The 22212-nt window shown below is 41.0% G+C and overlaps 1 protein-coding gene and 1 non-coding gene across 13 annotated transcripts in view; both read right to left on the bottom strand.

Annotated features, from left to right (window-relative positions):
* The window catches only part of CAST (calpastatin), a 109549-nt gene that overhangs the window by 32523 nt on the left and 54814 nt on the right, over positions 1-22212 (bottom strand). For 3 of the 12 annotated variants that reach the window (XM_088023403.1, XM_088023401.1, XM_088023407.1), the window contains exons 4-16: positions 18417-18476; positions 14343-14408; positions 13699-13740; positions 12281-12337; positions 11807-11920; positions 10688-10771; positions 6991-7059; positions 5497-5595; positions 3772-3852; positions 3160-3198; positions 2394-2486; positions 2153-2245; positions 982-1086 (exon numbers count right to left, since the gene is read on the bottom strand). In XM_088023403.1, coding sequence (XP_087879529.1) covers positions 982-1086; positions 2153-2245; positions 2394-2486; positions 3160-3198; positions 3772-3852; positions 5497-5595; positions 6991-7059; positions 10688-10771; positions 11807-11920; positions 12281-12337; positions 13699-13740; positions 14343-14408; positions 18417-18476 — 1002 coding nt within the window. The remainder of the gene's footprint in view (positions 1-981; positions 1087-2152; positions 2246-2393; positions 2487-3159; positions 3199-3771; positions 3853-5496; positions 5596-6990; positions 7060-10687; positions 10772-11806; positions 11921-12280; positions 12338-13698; positions 13741-14342; positions 14409-18416; positions 18477-22212) is intronic. The other 9 variants (XM_088023404.1, XM_088023402.1, XM_028092050.2 and 6 more) reach the window with 7 other exon arrangements.
* On the bottom strand, positions 4412-4516 carry LOC114200075 (U6 spliceosomal RNA). The gene has a single exon (XR_003607395.1). It is a non-coding gene; the product is annotated as a U6 spliceosomal RNA (small nuclear RNA).

The following is a 22212-nucleotide window of genomic DNA, read 5'->3' as shown; positions in this document are numbered from 1 at the left end:
CATGCCACACTGAGCCCGGTAAGCCCTCAAAGAAAGCTGAAGATAGAAACTGGCCCATTTCGGACCAGAGCCGTCCCAGACTCAGGGAGAGTTGCCGGGGGTCGGCAGACTCACCCTCCTCAGTGATTTAGAACAGGAAGTGACAACGGAGGCAACAGCACTGTGACAGCGACACCTGTCAGCTCCCCTCCCTGCGCTGATAGGCTGGTGCTCCGGAGGGTCCCCGGGCTGTATTTCCATGCGCCCCAGCCACACTGCCTTGTTGGCAATGCCCGCAGGCAACTCCCTCTTTTCCCTCCTTTCACCCCACATGACTCAGTTGAAAAATTCTTTACAAACTGTAATTTAATGTGAGAACTCTTCTCCACCAAATATAAGCTTGCTTTGGCTCAGAAGACTTGTTAAGATGTTCGAGTGTGGTGGGATAAATACCCCCCAGCATCACACTCTAAGCATACAGGAACTCCAGTTATAGAGTTAATTGTTGCTTGATTTCATTCTAATTTGAGACAAGATTTTCAACATTTTTCTCCACAGTTATAAAAAGAAGGCTCTCCCTATCCCATCTACAGCTTTCTCCTTCTTTCCTTATGAAGAGAAGCACCTGGTACCCTTCTGAAAATATACATTTCCACGTCCACAAGAGCAGACAAACCTATTCCTCACCAAGCCACTGCCTCTGTATTATCTTGTTTCATCAGGCGTCACTGAAGCACTGGCAAAAGAGACTGGCATTCACTTTAAATATTAAAATTCTAGATGGTTTATAAGGCTAATTCTCAACTACGCTTCTTGGTTGCTAACTACCCAGGAATGGAGATCTGAGTTAACCAGACTCTGAAAGTAAGATAGAATGAAGAGTAGTTTGTTTTTAATCTCCAATAAAGAAAAGCTGTGTGAGAATTCTAAACACGCATAACTGCATTTAGTTTCATAACCTGCAGACTGACAAGCTTTGTCTATGAACTCCAAGGTCAGTACCTCGTCGACTTCCTTAACGGAGCTGAGGTCGAGCTCAGGTTCTGGCTTCCGGCTGCCCAGCGAAGCTGAAAGAGCCTCCAGTGCTTGATCGCTCATTGTGTCCTGCTAAAAAGGAAAAATTCTGTGCATTAAAAAAGAGAACATCTCCTCAGCCTGAACAATCTAGCCACTACTTCGTGAAATCCTAATTTCAAATTTAGGAGTCGTGGATTAGGGAAGGACTTTTGGAAGGCAATTTTATCTGAAACCTAGCAAAAGAGAGAAAAGAGAAAAGAAGTTACCAGTGAGAGAAACTGGGGCTGAGACACTTCTAGAGTGTCTTACACGGTGTGTACCCTCACAGGCACACTTCACCCCTTACTTAGCAAGCTATAACTATAATATTATAAAATACTTGTATCAAAAGAAAAGCTGCAAGAAGTAAACTTTCACTTTTCTGGTTTTCTTTTTTTAAAAAAATGTTTCTCTAAAAATAATTTCTCACAATGCTGTCCCTCAGCAAACTAGCTAAGCCCAGGAAGCTGGGAAACCTGCAGTGGCCCTGGCAGCTTTCTCTGAAGGCACAATGGCTGATGGCTGTAGGAACTCCTACTCTCAGGGTGTGGTGCTCTCACTGCTGCGCTGAGCCCACCAGATAAAAATAAACTGTGCCCTCCAGGAAGGGAGAGGCAGAGCGGATCCAACAGACACTGCTCCCCTGCAGGATCTGCACTGTCTGCAGATGGAGCCTGTTTTCTCATCCAGCCTAGAGCTGCAGGACCACCGTGCAAGCTTTGTGACGATTAAGTGATCATGGTTCGGAGAAGTGAACAGAAGTAGCTAGGACAACATCCCACTAGTGACTCACAGGTCAAACTCCATTAAAAAAATCAGGGTGACGATTTATGTTCCGAGAGTGCAAATTTTTTGGTGTCTTGTCGTTCTGTGTTTTTTAATGGTGAGAGACTCTTGTTTCACAACCAAGAAAACTGTGCTGAAATCATGAACAGCATTTGTAGAAACACAGAAGGCCTGCCTGGAGATAATCAATAGAACCCTGATTGGATTCACTAGAGCTCCTAATCATGAATAATGCTCTACTGGGATTATCCTGAATCAGCTAGATCAGGCTCAGGGAAGCTACGGCTGTCAGATGGACCACGGTTATCTCCCAAGAAATTATTATTTATACCTCCTCCAACTTTCTTTTCTTTTCTTGGGGTGAAGCAGCACTTTTGATTACCGTGGCCGGCTGAGCTTTTTTTAAAACCTCTTCTGTGGATTTCTGAAAGGCAAAGCACAAATGATTAGACTTATAGGGGAAAGAAGGGTCACTGTAATAACCAGAACTAAAAAGAAGTTGTTTTGAAGTTTTATATGGTTTCTAACAAGCTCTCCCCGCCACCCCCCGGCGATTATTTTGAAAACAATACCTCTTCCTTAGTTTTCTTTCCACCAGGGGTAGGAGAAGTGCAGGTGAAGTCAGACGACAAAGCATCTATGGCATCACTGGGCCCCATGGGTTTCTAAAGTAACAGGCACCACGATGGGGAACAGATGAGAGCCATTCAAGTTAAGGATCACAATATAAACTCAGCAAATGAAGGAGGACTTGCCATTCCCTTACTACCAAATGAAATACATTATCAAGTAACTCAGATGAAAGCCTATGTTTGGAAGGGAATGGCTGCTCACTAGTTTCCCGTTTCCCTCTTTTAAATGGATTCCATGTTAGGATATTCTCATTCTATTTTTATTAACATTTATTTTACCCTACAACTTTCTTGGCTCCATTCTTATTCCCTTCAAAAAAAACTACGTAGGAAACCATGAGCACTGAAACAACCCCCATGTCCATCCCTTCCTCGAAAGAGATGAAAACTTAATCTGATTTAGAGATGAGCCATAGACACAATATAGAGAATCATGCCCTATCCCCCAACTCAAGATTTTTTTTTAAGATTTATTTATCTGAGAGGGAGAGGCAGAGTGAACCCAAGTGAGGGGAGGGCTAGAGGGAGAGAGAGAATCTCAAGCAGACTCCCTGCTGAGCACACAGCCTCATGACACTGAGATCATGACCTGAGGCAAAACCAAGAGTTGGACACTTAACTGACTGAGCCACCCAGGCACCCCCCACAACTAAAGATTTAAAAAAAAGGTTAACTTGGATCTTAGAAGACATTTATGTAAATTCACCGAAGAGTCTGGAGGAGGCTCTGTGATACCTTCTTTTTTCTGAAACAAACATAATTTGATCATGTTAAGAGCCCAAAATTAATTTTTACAACTGGCAAAGTGTACTGCTCAGTGAGTGTTATGGGTTGAATTGTGTCTTCCCAAAAGTCATATTGTTGGAAGTCCTAAACCCCTAGTACTCCAGCATATGGAGACTGGGCCTTTAAAGAGGTAATTTAGGTTAAATGAGGACATTAAGATGGGCACTGCTGCCCTTATAGAAGTGGGGAAATGTGGACCCAGAGACGCAGAGGGAAAATGGCCATGTACAAACCAAGGAGGGAGGCCTCAGCTCCCCCCACCTGACACCCACGCTGCCCACACCCGTTCCAGTCTTCCTGCCTCCCGGACTATAAGATAATGTATTTCTATGGTACAAGCCATCCAGTCTGTGGACTGAGTTATGGCAGCCCTAGCAAACAGACATACTGGGAGTAACAATTTCTCATGCCCCATTTTATTTTCTAAATTTAAAAAATGTGAATACATTGATTATGTATCATGTAATATATGATTATGATTATGTTCCAAAAAGCAAACAGTAAAGTAAAAGTAAATGATTATTTAACTTACTGCCAAAAGTTCCCTGTATTTTGGAGGAAGTGTGACTTCTCTTTTACCTAATTCCTCTATGTAGGTAGAAGTCATTGGATCCTGGAATAAAAACCACACACAGGGATATTATATAATTAATTAGCTGAGAATGTTATATGCATATTCGGCAACCAAAGTACTGTTCCCATCAGCAGTTTATGGAGCTACTGAAATGTAAACCATTAAAAAGCCAACGCTTTACACAACAATGAAATTCTAAGTTTATACAACACTTTATTTAATTAGCTTAACCCCTATGTAATACTAGAAAATATTCAAACCACTATTTTAGAATCTTATATTAAAATACATTTTATTTTAAAATGTTTTTCATTGTCTATTTCCAAAACATACAAAAGAAGAGTTAATAAAAAAACTCTCTATAGTCTAATACCCAAGTCTTTCAGTAATTTCTAAGAAAAAAAGGATCAGCTAATGTATCCTGTTTAACCCTGTACAATCTCATTCATCTTCCTTGTTGGCCAGAGACAGTCACCATCCAGAACTTTATTATATCTACTGACTTAAAACTGAGCACATTTTAAAACAATTATTCCCTATGTAGGTATCCACAAACAATACACAGCATTACTTTGCATATTTTTTCTTTTTTTATTGAAAAAATATAGAATGCTTTATAAATTTGCGTGTCATCCTTGCAGAGGGGCCGTGCTAATCTTCTCTGTGTCATTCCAATTTTAGCATATGTGCTGCTACGGAGGACTACTTTGCATACTTTCAAATGTTATATAAATGGCATCATATTCTAGATATCATTCCACATTTCTATTCAAAATTACGTTTTTGTAATGTATCCATGTTGATACATGAATAATTCATTTTAGCCACTATGAAGTGTTCCATTATGTTATCTTGTCTGCTGCTGATCAAAATCCTTTCCAAATGTTCCATCTGTTCTTGTAACTTCTGGTACACACGGGCAAGGCTCCCTCCAGGGAACCTCTCGAGATGGAACTGCCAGCTGAGGGGTAAGCACATCTTCAATATCCACAAGCCCTACACGAGCTGTCAGACTTCTGCACTTGGGCCAATCTGATGAGTGTGCAATGTTCTCTCCATATCTTACTATCATCTCTCTACTTACTAGAGAATTTTATTGATTTATTAGCCAAACAAGTTTTCTCCTATTTTTCTATTGGGTTGTCTTTTTCATTTAAAAATTCTTCATAAATTCTAGAAACAAATCCTTTGTCATGTCTGTTGCAAGTATTTTCCTCCGGTCTATGGCATGTCTTTTTAATCTTTTTAATATCAAGGGACATGCAATCTTTTTGCTTTTTAGGAGTTAGGAATGTGGATGGGCTGAGGGTGGTAAATTTTTAGAAGTCAAAATAAGGTCAAGTCATAGGATGGGAAGTGTCTGAAAATCAAAAGAAGTTCAAGTCCAATAAACTTAAATCTCAAGGACAGAAAAAATCTTTGTGACCTGATAAGGTGTATCCCAGCGCCAGTCATAACATGCACAATCAATAAATGTTTGCTGAACGAATGTAATAGTATAGTTGCCACGGGACAAACCATTTCCATTCCCAACACTAATTTTTAGTTGCTATTATTGATAGTGACACCATCCTGATTCTTTCCAAGCCATAGAACATTAGCTATTTGGTGCCCCATGACCATGAACTTATTTGCTTTCCTACCCATTAAGTATGCATCTTTACACATATCAAAATCACATACTGAAATTTCAGGTCCAGTATACACTGTGTTATCTTCTTCAGTTTCTTCAGGTCCTCCTAGGGTGTCTACTAAGTCATCCAAAGCAGAGTCCATGTCTGACTAGAAAAGAAAGAGAGCAGGTATTTAAATGCTATTTGTAATACATATTTCACTTCTGATTTAAAAAAAAAAAAAGAAAGAAGAAAAAAAAAATTCTGTACAGAAAAACACCAAACATCAAAAGTTCTTCAAACATCAAAATAGTTAAAATCTGGTCTCTAATACTTTATTATATAAGGTCCCAGAATACACATTCTAGGTTAGAAGGACAGAAAGCCATGTTCAAGTAAGAATCACAACTTCAGGGGTACCTGGGTGGCTCAGTTGGTTGGGTATCTGACTCTTGATTTTGGCTCAGGTCTTGATCTCAGGGTTATGGGATCAAGCCCTGCATAAGGCTCCACCCTGGGCAGGAAGCCTGTTTAAGATTCTCTCTCCCCCTCTCCCTCTGCCCCTTACCCCCTTAAAAAAAAAAAAAAAAAAAAATTACAACTTCAGTAAATCTAATGGCATTAACTACATGAACAAATGGATGGTTTGTTAAAGCTGCCAGTCCAATGTAATGACAGTTTAAAAAAAAAAAAATGAATGATCATGTTACTGTATGCAATGGGAGAAATAGCTTGGTATTTATTGCTTATCAGTAGTTTTCCTACTTATCAGTAGTTTTTTGAGTTACATATTGACAAAGAACTCCAACAAAATCTCTATATAGCACCTCTTCCAAATAGAGTATTTCAAAAATGGATTGCCTGTGTTCTTTCATTCATTTGTGGTTTTTTGTTCTCTTGCTTGCCCGAAGATGTTTACAAAGCAAATTACCCGAAAGGAATGTTAAGCTTACAAGAAGTGACAATTTACTCCGTCAATATGGACTTGAATCAGTATAATGAATGAAAGAGTGCCTCCATCCTATCTCTGAGGTTAAAAATGATTCAGTGTGAAGAGTACGCTGCATTTAAAAGGGAAAACAAGAATTCTGGGAAAGACCCTTTATTTACTTTATTTAAGTAAGATTAAAAATGATTAATTTTTTTCCCTTCAACTACCATATTCCCACTACAATTTTAGGAACTCACCTGATCATGTCGTACAATTTGGGACCTCTTAGCTTTAAACCCATTCATTTGAGAATTTCAGAATGAAGAAGTGCCTTATACTCTTTAGTGACACCTCTGGTTAAAGAAGTTATATTTCCAAGAGAGAAACTGGAATGTAAACTCCACGGGGTATAATGAGTTTTCAGAACAGAGGGTTACAATAAAAAATGTTACAAACATACCCGAAAAAAAAAAAAATTCACACTTTTAGCTTACAGCGATAATTCATTAAAAAGGTCTTTAGGTTAATCCCACCTCATATGGTTTGCCCTTGAAAAAAACCAGATCAAGAATAAACTATAGAGACCACGAATAAGTAAGTATCTGATGTAGAAATGCACTGCTATCTTCATACCTTTCCAGACGGTTTACCCGGTTTGGATTCAACTGGTACAGCCGACGTTAATGATTTCTTTTCTTTTTTCTGGTGAGGTTTTAGAAAGAAATAAAAACTCCTTCTCACATACCTTTATATTCAATAATTTAACAAATTCAAATTGAATGATTAAATAATCCAATAAAATTCAATGACATTACATATTTAAAAATGAGTTCATTAAAATATTAGTAGCATTGATCATATACTGAACACCTGCTCTGAGCCAGGTAACATGTTGTATGCGTTCTACCCTCCATCAGGACAGCGTTAAATAACATTAATTTCATTTAGTGATAAGGACAGCAAGACTCAGAGAGGTTAAGTAATTTTTCCCAGGTCACACAGTAAAGGAAAGACCAAGGCTTGAATCTAGAACTGCATCTCTTTCTTCGTGGCTCTTGGTTGCCTCCCCCAGGATCCAGTCAGTCTGCAGCGCTCAGGACTTTTTTTCTCTAAGCGGCCACTTCTCCCTGTTGCTCTTTCAACCTCTTACTGCACGCAGTAAGACCTTCACACTCCCGGCTTTAGCATTTCATCATCCACTCCTTTCTTAATCTCCCTACAATGAATTTCTTTCCCAGCACTGTTTCCGTTGCTCTTTCAAAGACTGCCAACAACCCTCCAATCTGCAATCTCTATGCCTCCCCCGGACAGAGTCGTCCCTGAAGCCTGACCTCAGTAAGCACCCTTCTCCCAATCATCCCAGTCCCCCCCGGCATCTGTGCTGTTCAGTCTCTGCCATCTCTTCCGCTCTGCCCCCAGCCCTACCCACTGCGCATGTTTCTGCCCAGCACTGGGGGGTCTTAAGTGAAATCATTCTCTGGGGCCAGGGCCGAGCGCTTGCGGGGACCAGCAGGAACTAGACGGGCAAAGGGGTCAGGCTGAAAACAACAGGACACTATCGCCCGTGGAGGTCTCTGGAACACAGGCAGCAGAGCTTGGGGGTGGAGAGCACACCAGCTCCCACGTGCTGGCTGCATGAGTCATCTGGCAGGTCACCTCTTCTGTAGCTCAGTATTGTCACATGTGACAGGGACTGCACCTGCCTCGGGGCCTTGTGAGGACTGGACAAACTCAGTTACTCAAGTGTGGAAGCCAGTGTTTGGTACATGCTAAGCACCACCTAGGTACTTGTTGTCTGACTAAGTGCTAAGTAAGTGATGACTGCAACTGTTAAAAACACTGTGGGCGCCAGCAGGGTGAGAGGCTGAGTCTGGGCAACTGAATCCCCTTCCAGGATTTGACCACAACCTTATGCAGATATTCATTCCTATTTGTTCTCCCCTCCTCCCCACCCCGCCCCCACCCCAGCCTTCTGCTCACTCTCTCCATTCTCCTGTAGTTCAAAACAACATTCATTCCAATTGCCTCTCTGCACACCCCTCTCCAACATTCCACATCAGCCTATCCACTTTTCATGCTCAACCTTCTGACTCTGTCCACCAGTAGTGGTAACCAGGGACCAGCTCGAAATTTAGGGAGGCGCTCACTCTCAGCATCCGAGTGGGCCCTGTGCTTGCAGGAACCTGACAGCAACCCCCTGCCTCACCTTAGGGTTACCTAGTTCATCCAGACCCTGACGCCCCAGGTTATCTCAGAGTTGACGTGACCATTGCCCACTGCAGGCAATCGTTCTCTAAAACCCAAAGATCTTCCCTTGGCAATGCCTCCTGCATTCCTCCCCACTGTCTCATTCTATCCTAGCTCTAAGTTACACTAAATTAGGACTCAGCAGGACTAGGGCACAGTCCTTGACCAGCCTTGCGATCTCTGTTCCCATTTCATCCACCCACTGCGGTCGCCCAGTCCTGCAGCTGGGTGCACTCACATCACTTGTCTGCTCTCTAACCTTCAACGCTGAATAGCTACCACCCCTGTCAACTCCTCTCAGCATTCCGCACAGCTGTGCCTGGACCTGTCTTTCTGGTCTTACATTCCCACCACGCACCTCCCCGGTGCCCCACCCATGGTCGAAGGTGCTTTGTACCCAGAACACATCCCACACTTTTCCACTCTGATGCATCTGCAAGCCTGCCATTCTAGCTATCCCTTCGTGCCCAGCTCAAACTGGATCCACTCAGAGTGCCGCGGATTCCTGAAAACTGACAGAATCCCTTGGCTCCTCAACTCAACAGCTCCTTACAGGGAGCTGTCTTAATCTGCCTTGGAATGCAGTCCCTGGAGACTCCATCTTCTTCCCACCCCTGGACGGGCTGGCCTGCCGCTAAGGAGTCCTGCAGTCACGCCACAGTGCTTTAAATGTGGTACGTACCACCCCCCTCCCCAAAAGGAAGATCTGATCAATCCCATTTTACGGGAGACGAATCAGACGTAAACAAAAATGAAAGGCTTTGCCCCAAGTTCGAGTGCAGGTCAATGCACTCCAGACTTCCACATAAGCCTCTTATTTTACTGTTTAGCTTTCACTTTTTCCCTGGCTACTTTATACCTAGCACAAAATTCCAGAATGATTAGAGTTTTAAGTCTTTTTGAACAAATCTAATCCTCTGTCTTAAATCTATCCATTTTTCAAGCCATTTCATCTAAGTACCCCTCATCAACACCACACAGTAACGTGTGTCCCCAGAGTGGGGACAGGGGTGCGAGTCTCAAGGTCATATTCAAGTGGTCTGCTGGAAGAAAACACATTTTTTTAAAATTTGAGTATTTTCATTTAAACGTTCATGTAAGTTTTGCTATCACTCCAAACAGTATCTGCATTAGTTTGGACACAAACTAATGTGCCTCTTCCTTTTCAAGATCTGAGAAAAACTGATCTTTCCAGGAGAGGTGCAGTACTTTTATACTATGACTTTCCTCACCATCTAGCCTGCAGGGGGAATAACTTTCCCATTTTGAAAAGCAGGAAAACAGATAAATACATGTGACTTAAAAAAAAAAAAAGTTTCATTTCCATCTTCTTATTTTCTTATTCCAGAGAGATAGGTAGCATTTCTAGGGAGACATGGCCTCTAAACCGATTACTGACTCTGCATTGCTATGGGTACAAACAGTAGACTACTTCCCATCTTACATTTCCAGGCTAGTATCTGAAAGAGCTCCTCAAATGATCTAAGGAAGACTCGCCCATCATTAGTCAGAAGGACACATGTATCCTCTCTCCTGGGAGGGCTGAAATATCTCCTTCCAAAACTTCCCCCATCAACTCATGGAGAAGTCTGGACTGTTGGTGACTTACTCCTACCAAGATAGATGCTGTCCATGGTGAAAGCTGAGAGAAGTGCTTGTTCAAATATAGCAACTTTATTTGGTTTATTTCAAACCAATAAATCTTAAAAGCAGGATCTGAGTCAACTCACATTTTAATTTTCTTGGTACTGATACCACGCCTTATACATGGCAGGTGTTCAATAAGTATTTATTCAATATATGAATTCTTAAATCAGTTTTGCTATCCTGCTCATTCTATATCCTTTAGATGCGTGCTCTTCTTCATTAAATTTCACATAAGAACAGTGTTTGGTTTTCCCAAATACCGGTTAGAGTGTGGCAGCACCACAACCCTGAATTGTCCCTGAGAAGCAGACATAAAGCCCAGGGGTCTGGAAGGGGTCTTCAGCAAGCAGGCATTTCTCACGGAACAGACCCCATAGACGGCAAGGCCCACATACACTCTATGCCCGCCTGTGTGCACTCGCCTGTGTGCGCTCACCTGTTTAGCTGGGGTGGCAGATGCTGCAGCTAGCCCAGCAACAATGCCCTCCCTGCCGGCAGAAACTGCATCCTGTAATTTAGTCTAAAGGTGGGGAAAAAAGATGAGCAGAACTAAGTATCTTTGAATGACTATTTTCAAGATCATGCATTGCAAGTATCACTACTGAGCCAGTTCACTATCATGGACATCTTGCAGAGGAAGGGGTACTAGCTCCTACTGCACAAGATACAACCCTGGGCAGCGCATGAGGCTGGACTCCAGAGCTGACAGAGTCCGTGCAGGTGCAGAGAGTCGAGTAGGCCAGGCAGGGACCGCGATGAACTGGACTACATATACCACGTATAAAGCTCTAGTCAATTGTTGCCATAGCACCTGCTTTTTCTGGAGAAGCTAGAAATTTGGATTTTATATGAAACATTATGACTTTAATTGTTGGCAGCTCATTAAAAATAATTTCAATAATACTATAAGCCAAACAAAACAGATTTGAACAAAACACATAAATGGCTGCATATAACTGGTGGGCCAGAAACATGTAACCTCTTCTTTCAAGTCCATTGTTAAGCAGGCCTACTTGACGTCTTCCAAGAGCTCTTGATGGAAGAGTTCTTCTCGTAAATGTTTATTCTTCTAATAGTTGACCTCCATTACCTGTGCAAATATGGAATCTATTTCTGGCTCTATAAATTCATCTCTCCTACAACAAAATTCTCAACACCTCTTTCAGACTGCCATGTAAAGAGCAGATCATACAGATCATGTGTGGTCCTATAGCCCTGAGGAGAGGGGCCCAGGAGGCAAGTTCTATCCCAAGCTTCCTGCCTGTGAGACACCAGAGCCTGCTGCCTTGCAGTCACGACTGGGCATTGCTGGGCAGTAGAGGCTGGACCAAAAGTCCCCACAACCCATCTGATGTACTTCTTGAACTTTTCATAGGGCCGAGTTTCCAAAAGCCTATTTGCAAAACCAGCAAAATGATAGCCCCAAATCATTACAATACAGAATACATTCAGCATAGCTCCACAGATTCGGCGACACATGTCCATGTAGATGGAGGACCTGCATCTTACTCCCTATTTGATGGTAGTGTTTTCTTAATCAATCTGACTTACTTACCTTTGGTTTTGTTGATTTCTCTGACGTCAGCTGCTCACTTGATCTGGACGCTGCTTTTTCCTTATGAACATGCTTGCTTTCTGTATCTGATGCATGCTTGGATAGGCTCTTTGGCTGAAACACACACACACACACACACACACACACACACACACACACACACACACACACTGTTTACAAGATGACAAACAGCAATGCTTTTCTCTGTGTGATGCCAAGTGTTCCTAACAGTTGTGTTCTATGTAGTTTTGAATTGTACTAATCTCAATTCATGCGACATCAATGTGATTACTTTGAGATACAAGATTTGAAATACGTATCCCTCCTTCCATTAGCAAACTGCAAATCCTACTATTGCCACATGGTGGTGCCATTATAGGCAGAAAAACAAACACATAGGACAGTTCAGAATTCTATCCCTCACACACACAAAAAGGCTTCACCAATTATCAAGTCCTAATGATGGTCATTTACCTCTTTGTGTTCCTTTGGCTTTACTTCTTGGGTTTTTTTCTCATGAACCACAGATGGCTGTCAATTTCAAAAGATAAAATCTCAATCACATTGGAGACCTTTATTTTTTTCCAAATAGGCTCAAGAACAAAAATCCCAATTAGACCCTTCTGCCTCTCTTGGGAAAGGCCCACTTAGAGAAATACACATGTGCTACCTGTCAACAGTTACCCTCCCAACAGACTGATAATGACAACAATAAGAGTAATGAAAAATTCAGTATTTCATTTAGAAAGATTTTTCAACTAGGTATGTATCTCTAACTTACTGGCTGTGTTTTACAATTCATACAGATCATTTGGTAACTGCAGTTCTAATCACAGAGATGTCACATGAGCACCCTGACCTCTGAATCTGTTGACAGGGAATCCCACTCTAGAAGTTCTTTTAAAAATCTCCCTTCATAGGAGATGAACACTGTAATTTAATGATTTACATAGTCTTTTCGGTATCACAACTAGAGAAGAAGGTTAACACCAGAAACCCAATTCTCTTGAGTTTGGGCAAACAGTCAAAACATTTCAATATGGAGTAGTGGACAATTTCCAGCTTGCTGGTGAATTCCTCCTCTACAGTGGAGCTATGGAATTATCCTGAGGGGATGGGAACCCAGAGGTCCTACATAAAATCAGATAAGCCTTACCTTCTACCCAGATGACCTCACCTTTGCCTCCATTTCAAGTACATCTCTGTGCTTTCCCACAGGAAACCTTGCGCTCTTATCTGAGTGCTTAAGCATGGTCGCTTAAAAGAAGTAATGTGTAGCATCTTACGAAGGAGAAACATTTGCCCTGACTGCAGACACCCTGGGGTCCATCTCACATGGATACAGACTGGCTGTCAATCTAGATGGCCATGAGTCTGGAAGCCATTCCCAAGGGAAAGTCAGAGCTGTCTCCTGAGAACCTGAGAACCAGTTCCATAAGCTGAGATAAGACTATTAAGATAAACCTGTGGGCCTCTTGGGAAAGACTCATCTGTAAGTCACCTAGGTGCTGAGTGCTGAGTTCAGAAGACACGTGTACTCTGGACGTCCCATCTTTTAAAGTAATTGGACTCTCATTGCCCTTTGTCCTTTCTCCTTTGTTCCTGCTGTTTGTTAAGTTACTTCACCTCTAACAAAAATGTAGATTTGAACAAAATGCCTTCCGAAACATACTGTTCTCAGGCATAAAATACATTCATTTTTACAATATATGTATTTATTATAACTAATCACGTATGCTCTGTATAATCTTGTTTAAAAAGGTAATCCAAAATCAATTAAATTAGCTGACAAAAATTCCTTTTCCCATTCAGTAGCACCAACAGAAGGAATTGGCTATTCATTATTATTACTAAGAATCCAAGTAACTCACTAGTTGACTTAAATCGCTTACCTTAGTTGACTGTGACTTCTTCTCAGGTTCTGTTTTTGCAGCCTAAACTCAGAAAAATACAGAAAGGGGAGAGGGAAGGAATTAAGGAAGAAAGGAAAAATAGACATAGTTTACAAGGTTTAACATAGATTTTCTTCAACTAAGAAAGCTCAGAGGAGAGGACTCTGATGTAAATATACACTTTATGAGTTAAGTTTACTATACTTTGCTTGGCATTTTAACTCTTTAGTAAACATTTAAGCACTCGGATATTCTACTCTTACCTTCAGACAGCAGTTTACATCTTACTTTTGTTATATGTATCAAAGATACTTAAACATTTATTACTATGAACATTGTAGCTAATATATAAGCAAAATGAAATACACATCCTCATCCTTCAAAGGCAATGCCATATCTCTGAGTGAAATACCATGGGTTTTTGGCTGCCAGTGTGAAACAATGGGATGGTGACAGAGGTGTAGAAAGCAGTGACATTTAGTTTTAGTGCCAGAGTATCAGCGATGGGTCACTAAGGCCCACCAGAAAGTCTGCGATGGGTGAGAGTTACGGAAGATCTGGAACTGCCATTATTAGTGTGTGCTGAGCAGCTGAAGTGGCCATTAGCAAACAGAAACATCCCCTAGTATGATGAACCACATCACCTGTTTTTTGTGTCTTTTCTTGTTAGGAGAATGCTGTCGTTCTGTCTGTTTGCTGACTGGAATAGCCTAATACAAAAGCACAGCCCCAAGTGTGATTTTATTTTATGACAATCAAATAGGTAACCTCTATCATAGGGCTAAATGTTTCTATCAAATACCCTTCCGCTCAGCTACTGCATCTATTCCATGCATATGTACTATATAACTCCAAGAAGTTGCAGACACTAAAATTCTAAAGCCTCCAGCAAATATTCCAGTTTGGATTTACTTTTTTTCAGTGGTAAGAATCTGCAAGATTGCCATTAGGAAAACTAACTTCTGACCCCTTTCCTTCACCTTCACTGTGTACAGGCTGCTTGGGCCATTTTTTCCACCTTTATTTCTAACATTTGGTTACGAACAAATCAACAGTCACAAGTGGTGTCAAAAGTTTTCTGAAACTTTACAATTCTGTAAATAGTGCACAGATTTTTATTGCACAATATAATCTAAATTTCCAGGAATGCTTCAGAAGAGCTGGTTGTGTCCCGTGGTCCATAGTCTCTCATGGTTCGTCTCCCTCTCTGATTTTTCCCCCTTCAGATCTCCCTCCCTTCCCCTATGGTCCTCGGTGCTATTGCTTACGATGAGCACTGGGTGTTATACGTAAGTAATGAATCACTGAACGCTACAAAAAAAACTAATGATGTATTACACAGTGACTAACTGATCATAATAAAAAAATGGACAAAGAAAAGAAGAAGAGCTGGTTGTGGGGCACCACTGACTCTTGATTTCAGTTCAGGTCATGATCTCAGGGTCCTGGGATCCAGTCCCACATCAGGCTCTGCACTGAGCATGGAGCCTGCTTGAGAATCTTTTTCTCCCTCTCCCACTGCCCCACCCCTGGCTTGTACTTGCTATCAAAAAAAAAGAGAGACAGAGAGAGAGAGAGAGAGCTGGTTGTGACTTAAGCCCTCTACTGGAGTATTTTACACAGTTTTACCCAACCAAAGGTCATCTGTATCAAAAAATACAATTCCTTAAGTACATACATGAATTCTTGGTACAGGCAAAACATGAAAACCAGATTAAACACTTCTGAACTTTTCAAAGTAAAAATTAAAGTATTAATTAAAAATTAGGCCTAATACTTCCTACCATTTCTTTCCCTTTCATCTATTTGCTGGTATTAACATAAACTCTCATATTTTATTCTGTTATCTAAAAAGCCAACACCAAATATCCTCTTAATTTATCATGTCATGTGCTTCAGCCATGAAGATACATACGTTCCTCCCATAATGGACCCTCGTTACCAACATGTGCATTGTTCTGGGAAGGAAACAAAGATCATAATCACAGGGATCTTTTCAAAGAAATTTTAAGTTTTGGATCCTTCCAAACTGGATTTTTGCTAATTAGTTTCTGTAACTGCTACTACGCTTTTCTGAGTTTATGCAAATGCAATTTATTAAATGATTAAGAAGGAAAATAAGCCAGCTGATATTGTAGTGGTTTGGATCTATTAATAGCTTCTACTCTGTAATTTGGTAATCAAGATTTTGCATGGAAGAACTCTAGAAAACAATTAAGAATTCACGTTCACACATGCAAGCAGCTTATAATGGCATATTTTTTATTAGTACTCAATAATACATTACCTAAATTTATTTTTACTGAAGGTGGTGGGGCTTAACATAATAGCGATGACAATCAGTGCTTATTGATTACCTCTTAGTAACAGGGACTGTTCTGAACTTCACATGTGCCAACTCACTTGGTCCTCACGAGAATTCTGAGACAGGTGGTATCTCATCATCATCATCATCATCATCATCCCCACTTCATGGATGAGAAAATGAGCCACACAGAAGTTAAATAATTCCCCAAGGACACCCAGGGTGGAGCTGGGGTTTTGTGTGCTCAATCACTGCACTTCACTGCATTCTCTCTCCAGCACTAGTCAACTCCTGCTGGGTACCTGCTGGGGGATGGGCCCTATCTAATACCCTTACGTGTTTGTTTTCTTACACAGCCTTGTGAAATAGGTACTATTATCCAAACTGTACAAATAAGGAAATGAAAGCAAAGAGGAGTTTCCAAACACCATGGCTGGTAGGAAAGGAGAGTCACAGCAGGCCCTCTGGCTGCATGGTTCCCGCTATGTAGTCTTGCAGTGGTCACACCCTGAGTAGAAATGATCTGACCTTCCATCGGAAGCACAGCAGTGTGACCACCAATTCTAATGTGCCAGGGCGAGAGAGACAGAACTTAAGATCTAGACATATCACCCCCCTTCAGAGGTAGGTAGACTTTTATTTGAAAGATGTAGAACAAGACAAAGATTTGGTATAGGTATTATCTTGAATTAATATTTTTTCTAAAAGCTCAAACTATTTGAAGAAATATGCTCAAGTTCACAAAAATCTTCAAGGGAAGGCTAGTATAAATGTTGTGACCCATACATCAGAAGCACACGAATCTAATTAACGAGAACAGTGTGACTGAAATCCACCCAGAAAAGACCGCTGATGCCAAAAGTGGTCTGGAGGCGGCCATTGGTGGTATTTCACCATCAAGACACTTAGTTTTGCCCCTCCCTCTTTTCCCCCACTTTCTTCTCTCTCTCCTCCCAGCCTCCAGTTCTGTAGGACTGCCAGGAATTCTCATGATTAATGCTTAGCAAGAGCTGAAGGGTTTGTTGACACTTGCTATGGAAAACAGGACACCCCTGAAATAATAAGCATTGGTCCTTGAGCAGAGTTGGGGCAAAGGATCAGAGTTAGGCAATGGGTCAAATGAGAACCACAATAATAAGGAGGAAATCCTAGATGTGTGGCTCTCTCTGTACTTTTCATGGACTCTGAATTCAATGATAATGGCTGATGCTTCTCGTACTGTCTTAGGGTTAAGACCGAGATCAGATTTTTTTTTTTTTTTTTTTACTATTTTAAGATTAAACTTGGTCTAAGTAAGGAGGGACAATTAATAGATGAATTAAGGATCAGATCATGTATATTCTGAAAACAAAAAATTCATGTAAAATACTAAATAACAATTTTAGATTAAAAACTTTTAAATCAAAATGAATGCTAAATGACATTTATAAGAGATTTGAACAGTGTATTTCAAGAGATCTGCAATGTCCTTCAAAAACAGTTCAACATGAGACCATAGGATCTCTCAACAGCACGAAATTACAGTGCCAGTACTAAATTACGGCATAGGATCCCCCTGGGACAGCAAAGCAATATGGAAGACAGAAAACAAATCATGTCAGTGATTTTAAACAAGGGCAACTTAATAACAGAGCTGGGTTAGCTCTTAAAAACACCCAGGAATACTGGCTCATAAAAATTAGTTGAGAGCATCTTGATAATATCCCTGCTTTAATTCTCTACCCCAGAATAGTCCCGAGAAACAGCTTGAGACATGGTAAGGAAGGGGGAGGCAGCTTCTGGCAACTCTTCAGAACTAGGGTTTACTCTATGTGGCCACAACACTGGACAATATTCTTTTATTTTTTCTTCTCAGATTCCAGGAAATAATTACTAGAATAAATCCCAAATAGAGCTCAAAGGTTTATCAATAAGACTAGTTGCCCTATAGGACTAAAATTTCACAAAGAAACTTAAAATATCCAAAATAACAGTATCTGTGTGTCGTCACTTAGTGTAAACTTAGTGTAAACTTTCTCTTTCTTACATTTAGTTTTAAGTGGCCAGAATAATAAAACCATTTTAATAAGAAGTTAAGAATTCATATTCTTCACTAGATCCACAGAAATGCACCTAGATCATCTTATAATTTAAAAACTCCATCAAGTCTAGGACCAAAAAAATCTCTGGATGACTACTCTTTTCTAGATATTCTGAAACAATGTACAAGTGTACACCGGATATTTGAGGCAAATATTAAAAGCAAAGGTAAATTTCCAAAGACCCTTCTAAATTAGGAAGAAAATGTTTCCTTTCATAACTTAAGCTTCTTAGGACACACAAATCATTTGTCCGTCAGTCTACATTTGTTCTGCTTTACAAAATAATCACTTAGAGGCATTCACCCAAGTACACCCATGAAGACCCTTCATACCTTGGCTTCCATGGGATTCATACTGGAAGACTTGCTGGTGGAAGCAGAAGAAGCTGATGCCTAGAAAGTAAAGAAAGAGAAAGTCTGATTCTGGTTAACCTACAAATACTTTGTCTTTTGGCTCCTCTTAACCATGCTTGTTCTTAACTCTACCTTGGTTTACCTCTTCTAGAGGACAACCCCCACAAAAGTCCAGTAGGTGATATTGCCCAGTGGGCAAAAGCCTTTATAAACAGATCAAATGGGTTTAAATTTTGAGTGTACTACTTATTAAATAATCTTGGGCCATTTTCTGATCTTTCGTTTCCCCTTTCTCAATTTTTCTTTAGTAGATAACCATCTTGTAAGTTTCTTACTACCTGGTACATAAGCGGTCAGTATCTTAATTATTGTATTACTTTCCAAAGAACACAGTATTACTTTCCAAATAGACAGAATTTTGTTCAAATGCAAGCCCTGCCAATTACTAGCTCTGTGACTTTCAGTCTTAGTTTCCCAGTTATATAAAAGGAGGCCAACATCTCTTCTGCAGGATTTTAAGTATTTGAGATAATAAAATGTCTGGCATATTGTAGGTGCTCATTAAATTACTAATGCATTATTCCTAAGACATTATACAAGACAGAAGGAGCAGGATGTAGTGCTGGAAAACACACAGGAGGATCAGAATTGTCCTTTCAGTGTCACATAAGGAAGAGAAGGTGGGAGTGGGGTTGCAAAAGGGATACTGCTATACTATTTATCTCATCCAGGCTCCTCCTGGAGGGCAAGAGATGATGAATGGTAATTGAAGTTTCAAGATACACCATTCCTAGGGATGCAAGGGGGCGGTGGAATTAGTCCCTGCAATCTAATCACCCAAGCAGTGGGATGTGCATAGGGATACTTGCACAGTACTGACTACTGTCCTAGTATGTAACCTTCATTACCCTGGTTAATAATAAATCAATCACTACCTTTGGGAATTCCAACCTAGGCTCACTTAAACCTCCTTAACATTTGAGTCTGTTAGGTTTTAGAGCTTAGGGATTCCATCTGGCATAAGGTGCCTTCTTAAGTAACCGGCTGCCAGTCAACAGCTGCTGCCCTGCCAATAATACCCAGAGTCTGTCTCTGATGTCTGGCCCTGAGCCATTTCAGAGGCCAAGTCCCAGGACTGGAGGAGCCCGTCCAGGCTGGTCCTCTAGCTCCACCGCCCCCCCCCCCCCAACACACACACACTACCACTCAACGTGATTGTATGAACCTACTATAACTCATGGCCCAGGAACAAAATCACCTTCCCCACAGACCTACTTAATGTAGAACATTTTGGTGCTATTAGTAAATTACCACAATTTACAGATAAAAAGCCCAAAGTTTTAGCATATTGATTTTAAATATTTCAAATAAAGATTTTATTTATTAGAGACAGACAGAGACAGAGATAGCAACAGAGATAGCGAGAGCGAGCATGAGCAGGGAGGAGACAGAGAAGCAGGTTCCTGCAGAGCAGGGAACCTGATGTGGGGCTCCAACCTGGGATCATGACCTGAGCCGAAGGCAGACACCCAACGGACTGAGCCACCCAGGTGCCCCAGTATATTGATATTTCAAACAAACCATATGAACTTTATTCCTGAGCACCCTCTGGCACCAATTGGGCACCCCCTCTCTCCAAAATATACCAAACCTGGTCACTGTAGCAGGCATGGCGCTCTCTCCCATTCTCTTTGGAACAAAGAGCGAGAAGATGGACCAAGGTAGATTCTCCCATCAAATTGATGAACAAATAGATGGATACTCCTTTTTCCTTGAGATTTTTTTAATTTGTGAGAATTAACGTACCCATTTGCCACAGCCCATTCCTTCAATGATTTCCCTCAATCATACAAAACCAAAGACCAAACGGCTCTACATAAAAGTGCTTTTTAGGGGCTCTTGGATGGCTCAGTTGGTTATGTGTCTGACTCTTGGTTTCGGCTTGGGTCATGATCTCAGGGTCATGATTTCATGGGTCATGGGATCAGGCCCCCGTCAGGCTCTGAGCTCAGCAGGGAGTCTGCTTGAGATTCTCTCCCTCTGCCCCGCCCCCCTTTCTAAAATAAATAAATCTTTTCTTAAAAGTGCATTTAAGCTGCAAATCTTTAGGTAAACATTATTTCTAAACCTCTATGTTTATTAAAACATTCCTGAAGTCTTATAGCCTTCGAGTTTCCAATCTGCCTTACTACTTTATTAAGCAATAGCTGGATGTGATCCTCAAATCCTATAGACTTTCCAAGTCCCCCCACCTGAGAACAGTAAAATCTACATGGATAGCCATCAATAAGCATGGAGAGGTAATTATGGGTATTTAGCTGAAGGCCCTGGCCACACCTGTTCTCAGCATAGATCCCTCCATGGAAGTCCTATCCCACCACAAAGCCAACTAAATATTTTGAAACTGAAATAGGAAAGCTACTTCATGGGATCTGAAAATAAGGAAAATAATCCCACCCTATTGTGAACCCATTCAATTCCCGGTGAACTGTGATTTGTTCTATTTTATTCTATTTATAAAGACAATGAACTTTTCATATTTGTTATCTCTGGTAAAGGACTGAATACATTTTCAATCTTCTGCACACTATTTGAATATCTAATCATGGGTGTGAATAACTGATAGTTAAAATTTTTTGAAGAGTTTATCCACAAAGCTTTGAATTGAAGAACTTTAAAGATAAACCTTTCAGAGGTTTTTAAACATTTGGAGAAAGCGCTATCTCATGGAGGTTAAGTGCCCTGTCAAATTTTCCACAGTTCACTGGCTCCACAAGTAGTTACCTACCCGGCACATAGTCTGTGCCAAGTACTATGTCAGGTGACAGGAACACGGTGGAGAAATTGCTAGACATGTTCCTGCCATTGTGGAACTTTCAGCCTCATCATTAATAGAATAATCACTGCAGTAATTACTTGTGGTAAGCGCTATAAAGGAAAATCAGACTCCCATGCAAACAGAGACCTGGCAACCAGAGTTAGTTCATGACACAGTCGGGACAGGTGATGCTGAGGAAGTGACGTGGAGATTAAAGGATGAGGGGGCATCACCCAGGCAAAGGCTGCGGATGAGGGGGAGGGAGTGCTCTGAGCTGTATGTGCCCGGGCTGGGACCTAGGCCACCTGACTTCTATGTCAGTGACTCTCTGCTGCAGGATCTACCACACGGCCAGTCCGGTTAACATCGAGGGGCAGACACTTTTAAAGCACAACCATCAGTGCTCACACATACCAAAATATCTCTGTGGGATTAGTGCTGTCCGTCAGAGTAAAGTGCGGCTACAACAGTATCTCCCTCTCAAATGACCCATGCAAATCTCTTCACATCCAGAGTATTATTAGTCATTTATAAACTTAAAGCATAAATCAGGGTAACAAAGAACAGAGAAAAAGTACATTATAATCATACTCTACCCACCCATTCGACAACTGCTATTTTAAAAGCAATGAGCTGGGGGCTGAGTATACACAATGAAGAAGACACCAGCTCTGCCTTGAAAGAGCTCAGTCCAGGAAGATAAACCAACAGCAGGTTTATGTTACAAATGAAGTGCTCTAACAGAGGTGGAAAAGAATCCTATGTGACAGAACAAATGTTTGAGTTCTAAGCTTCAGGCCCACCTCAAATAATCTTGCTGTATTGTCAAATTACATTAAAATAAACCAATGCTGATGAGAAAGTAATTGCAACCTAGAAAAAAATATTTAATCCTGTACTTAATCAATATGACCTTATTCAACATCTCTTTAAATTTGTTTACTTGCTACAGTGAAA

Source organism: Eumetopias jubatus, unplaced genomic scaffold (assembly GCF_037043125.1).
Source record: "Eumetopias jubatus isolate StellerSeaLion01/CBP00866 unplaced genomic scaffold, mEumJub1_p1.0 scaffold_5, whole genome shotgun sequence".
Classification (NCBI taxonomy): domain Eukaryota; kingdom Metazoa; phylum Chordata; class Mammalia; order Carnivora; family Otariidae; genus Eumetopias; species Eumetopias jubatus.
Note: the sequence above shows the minus strand (reverse complement) of the source record. Positions and strands in the feature narration are given on the sequence as shown.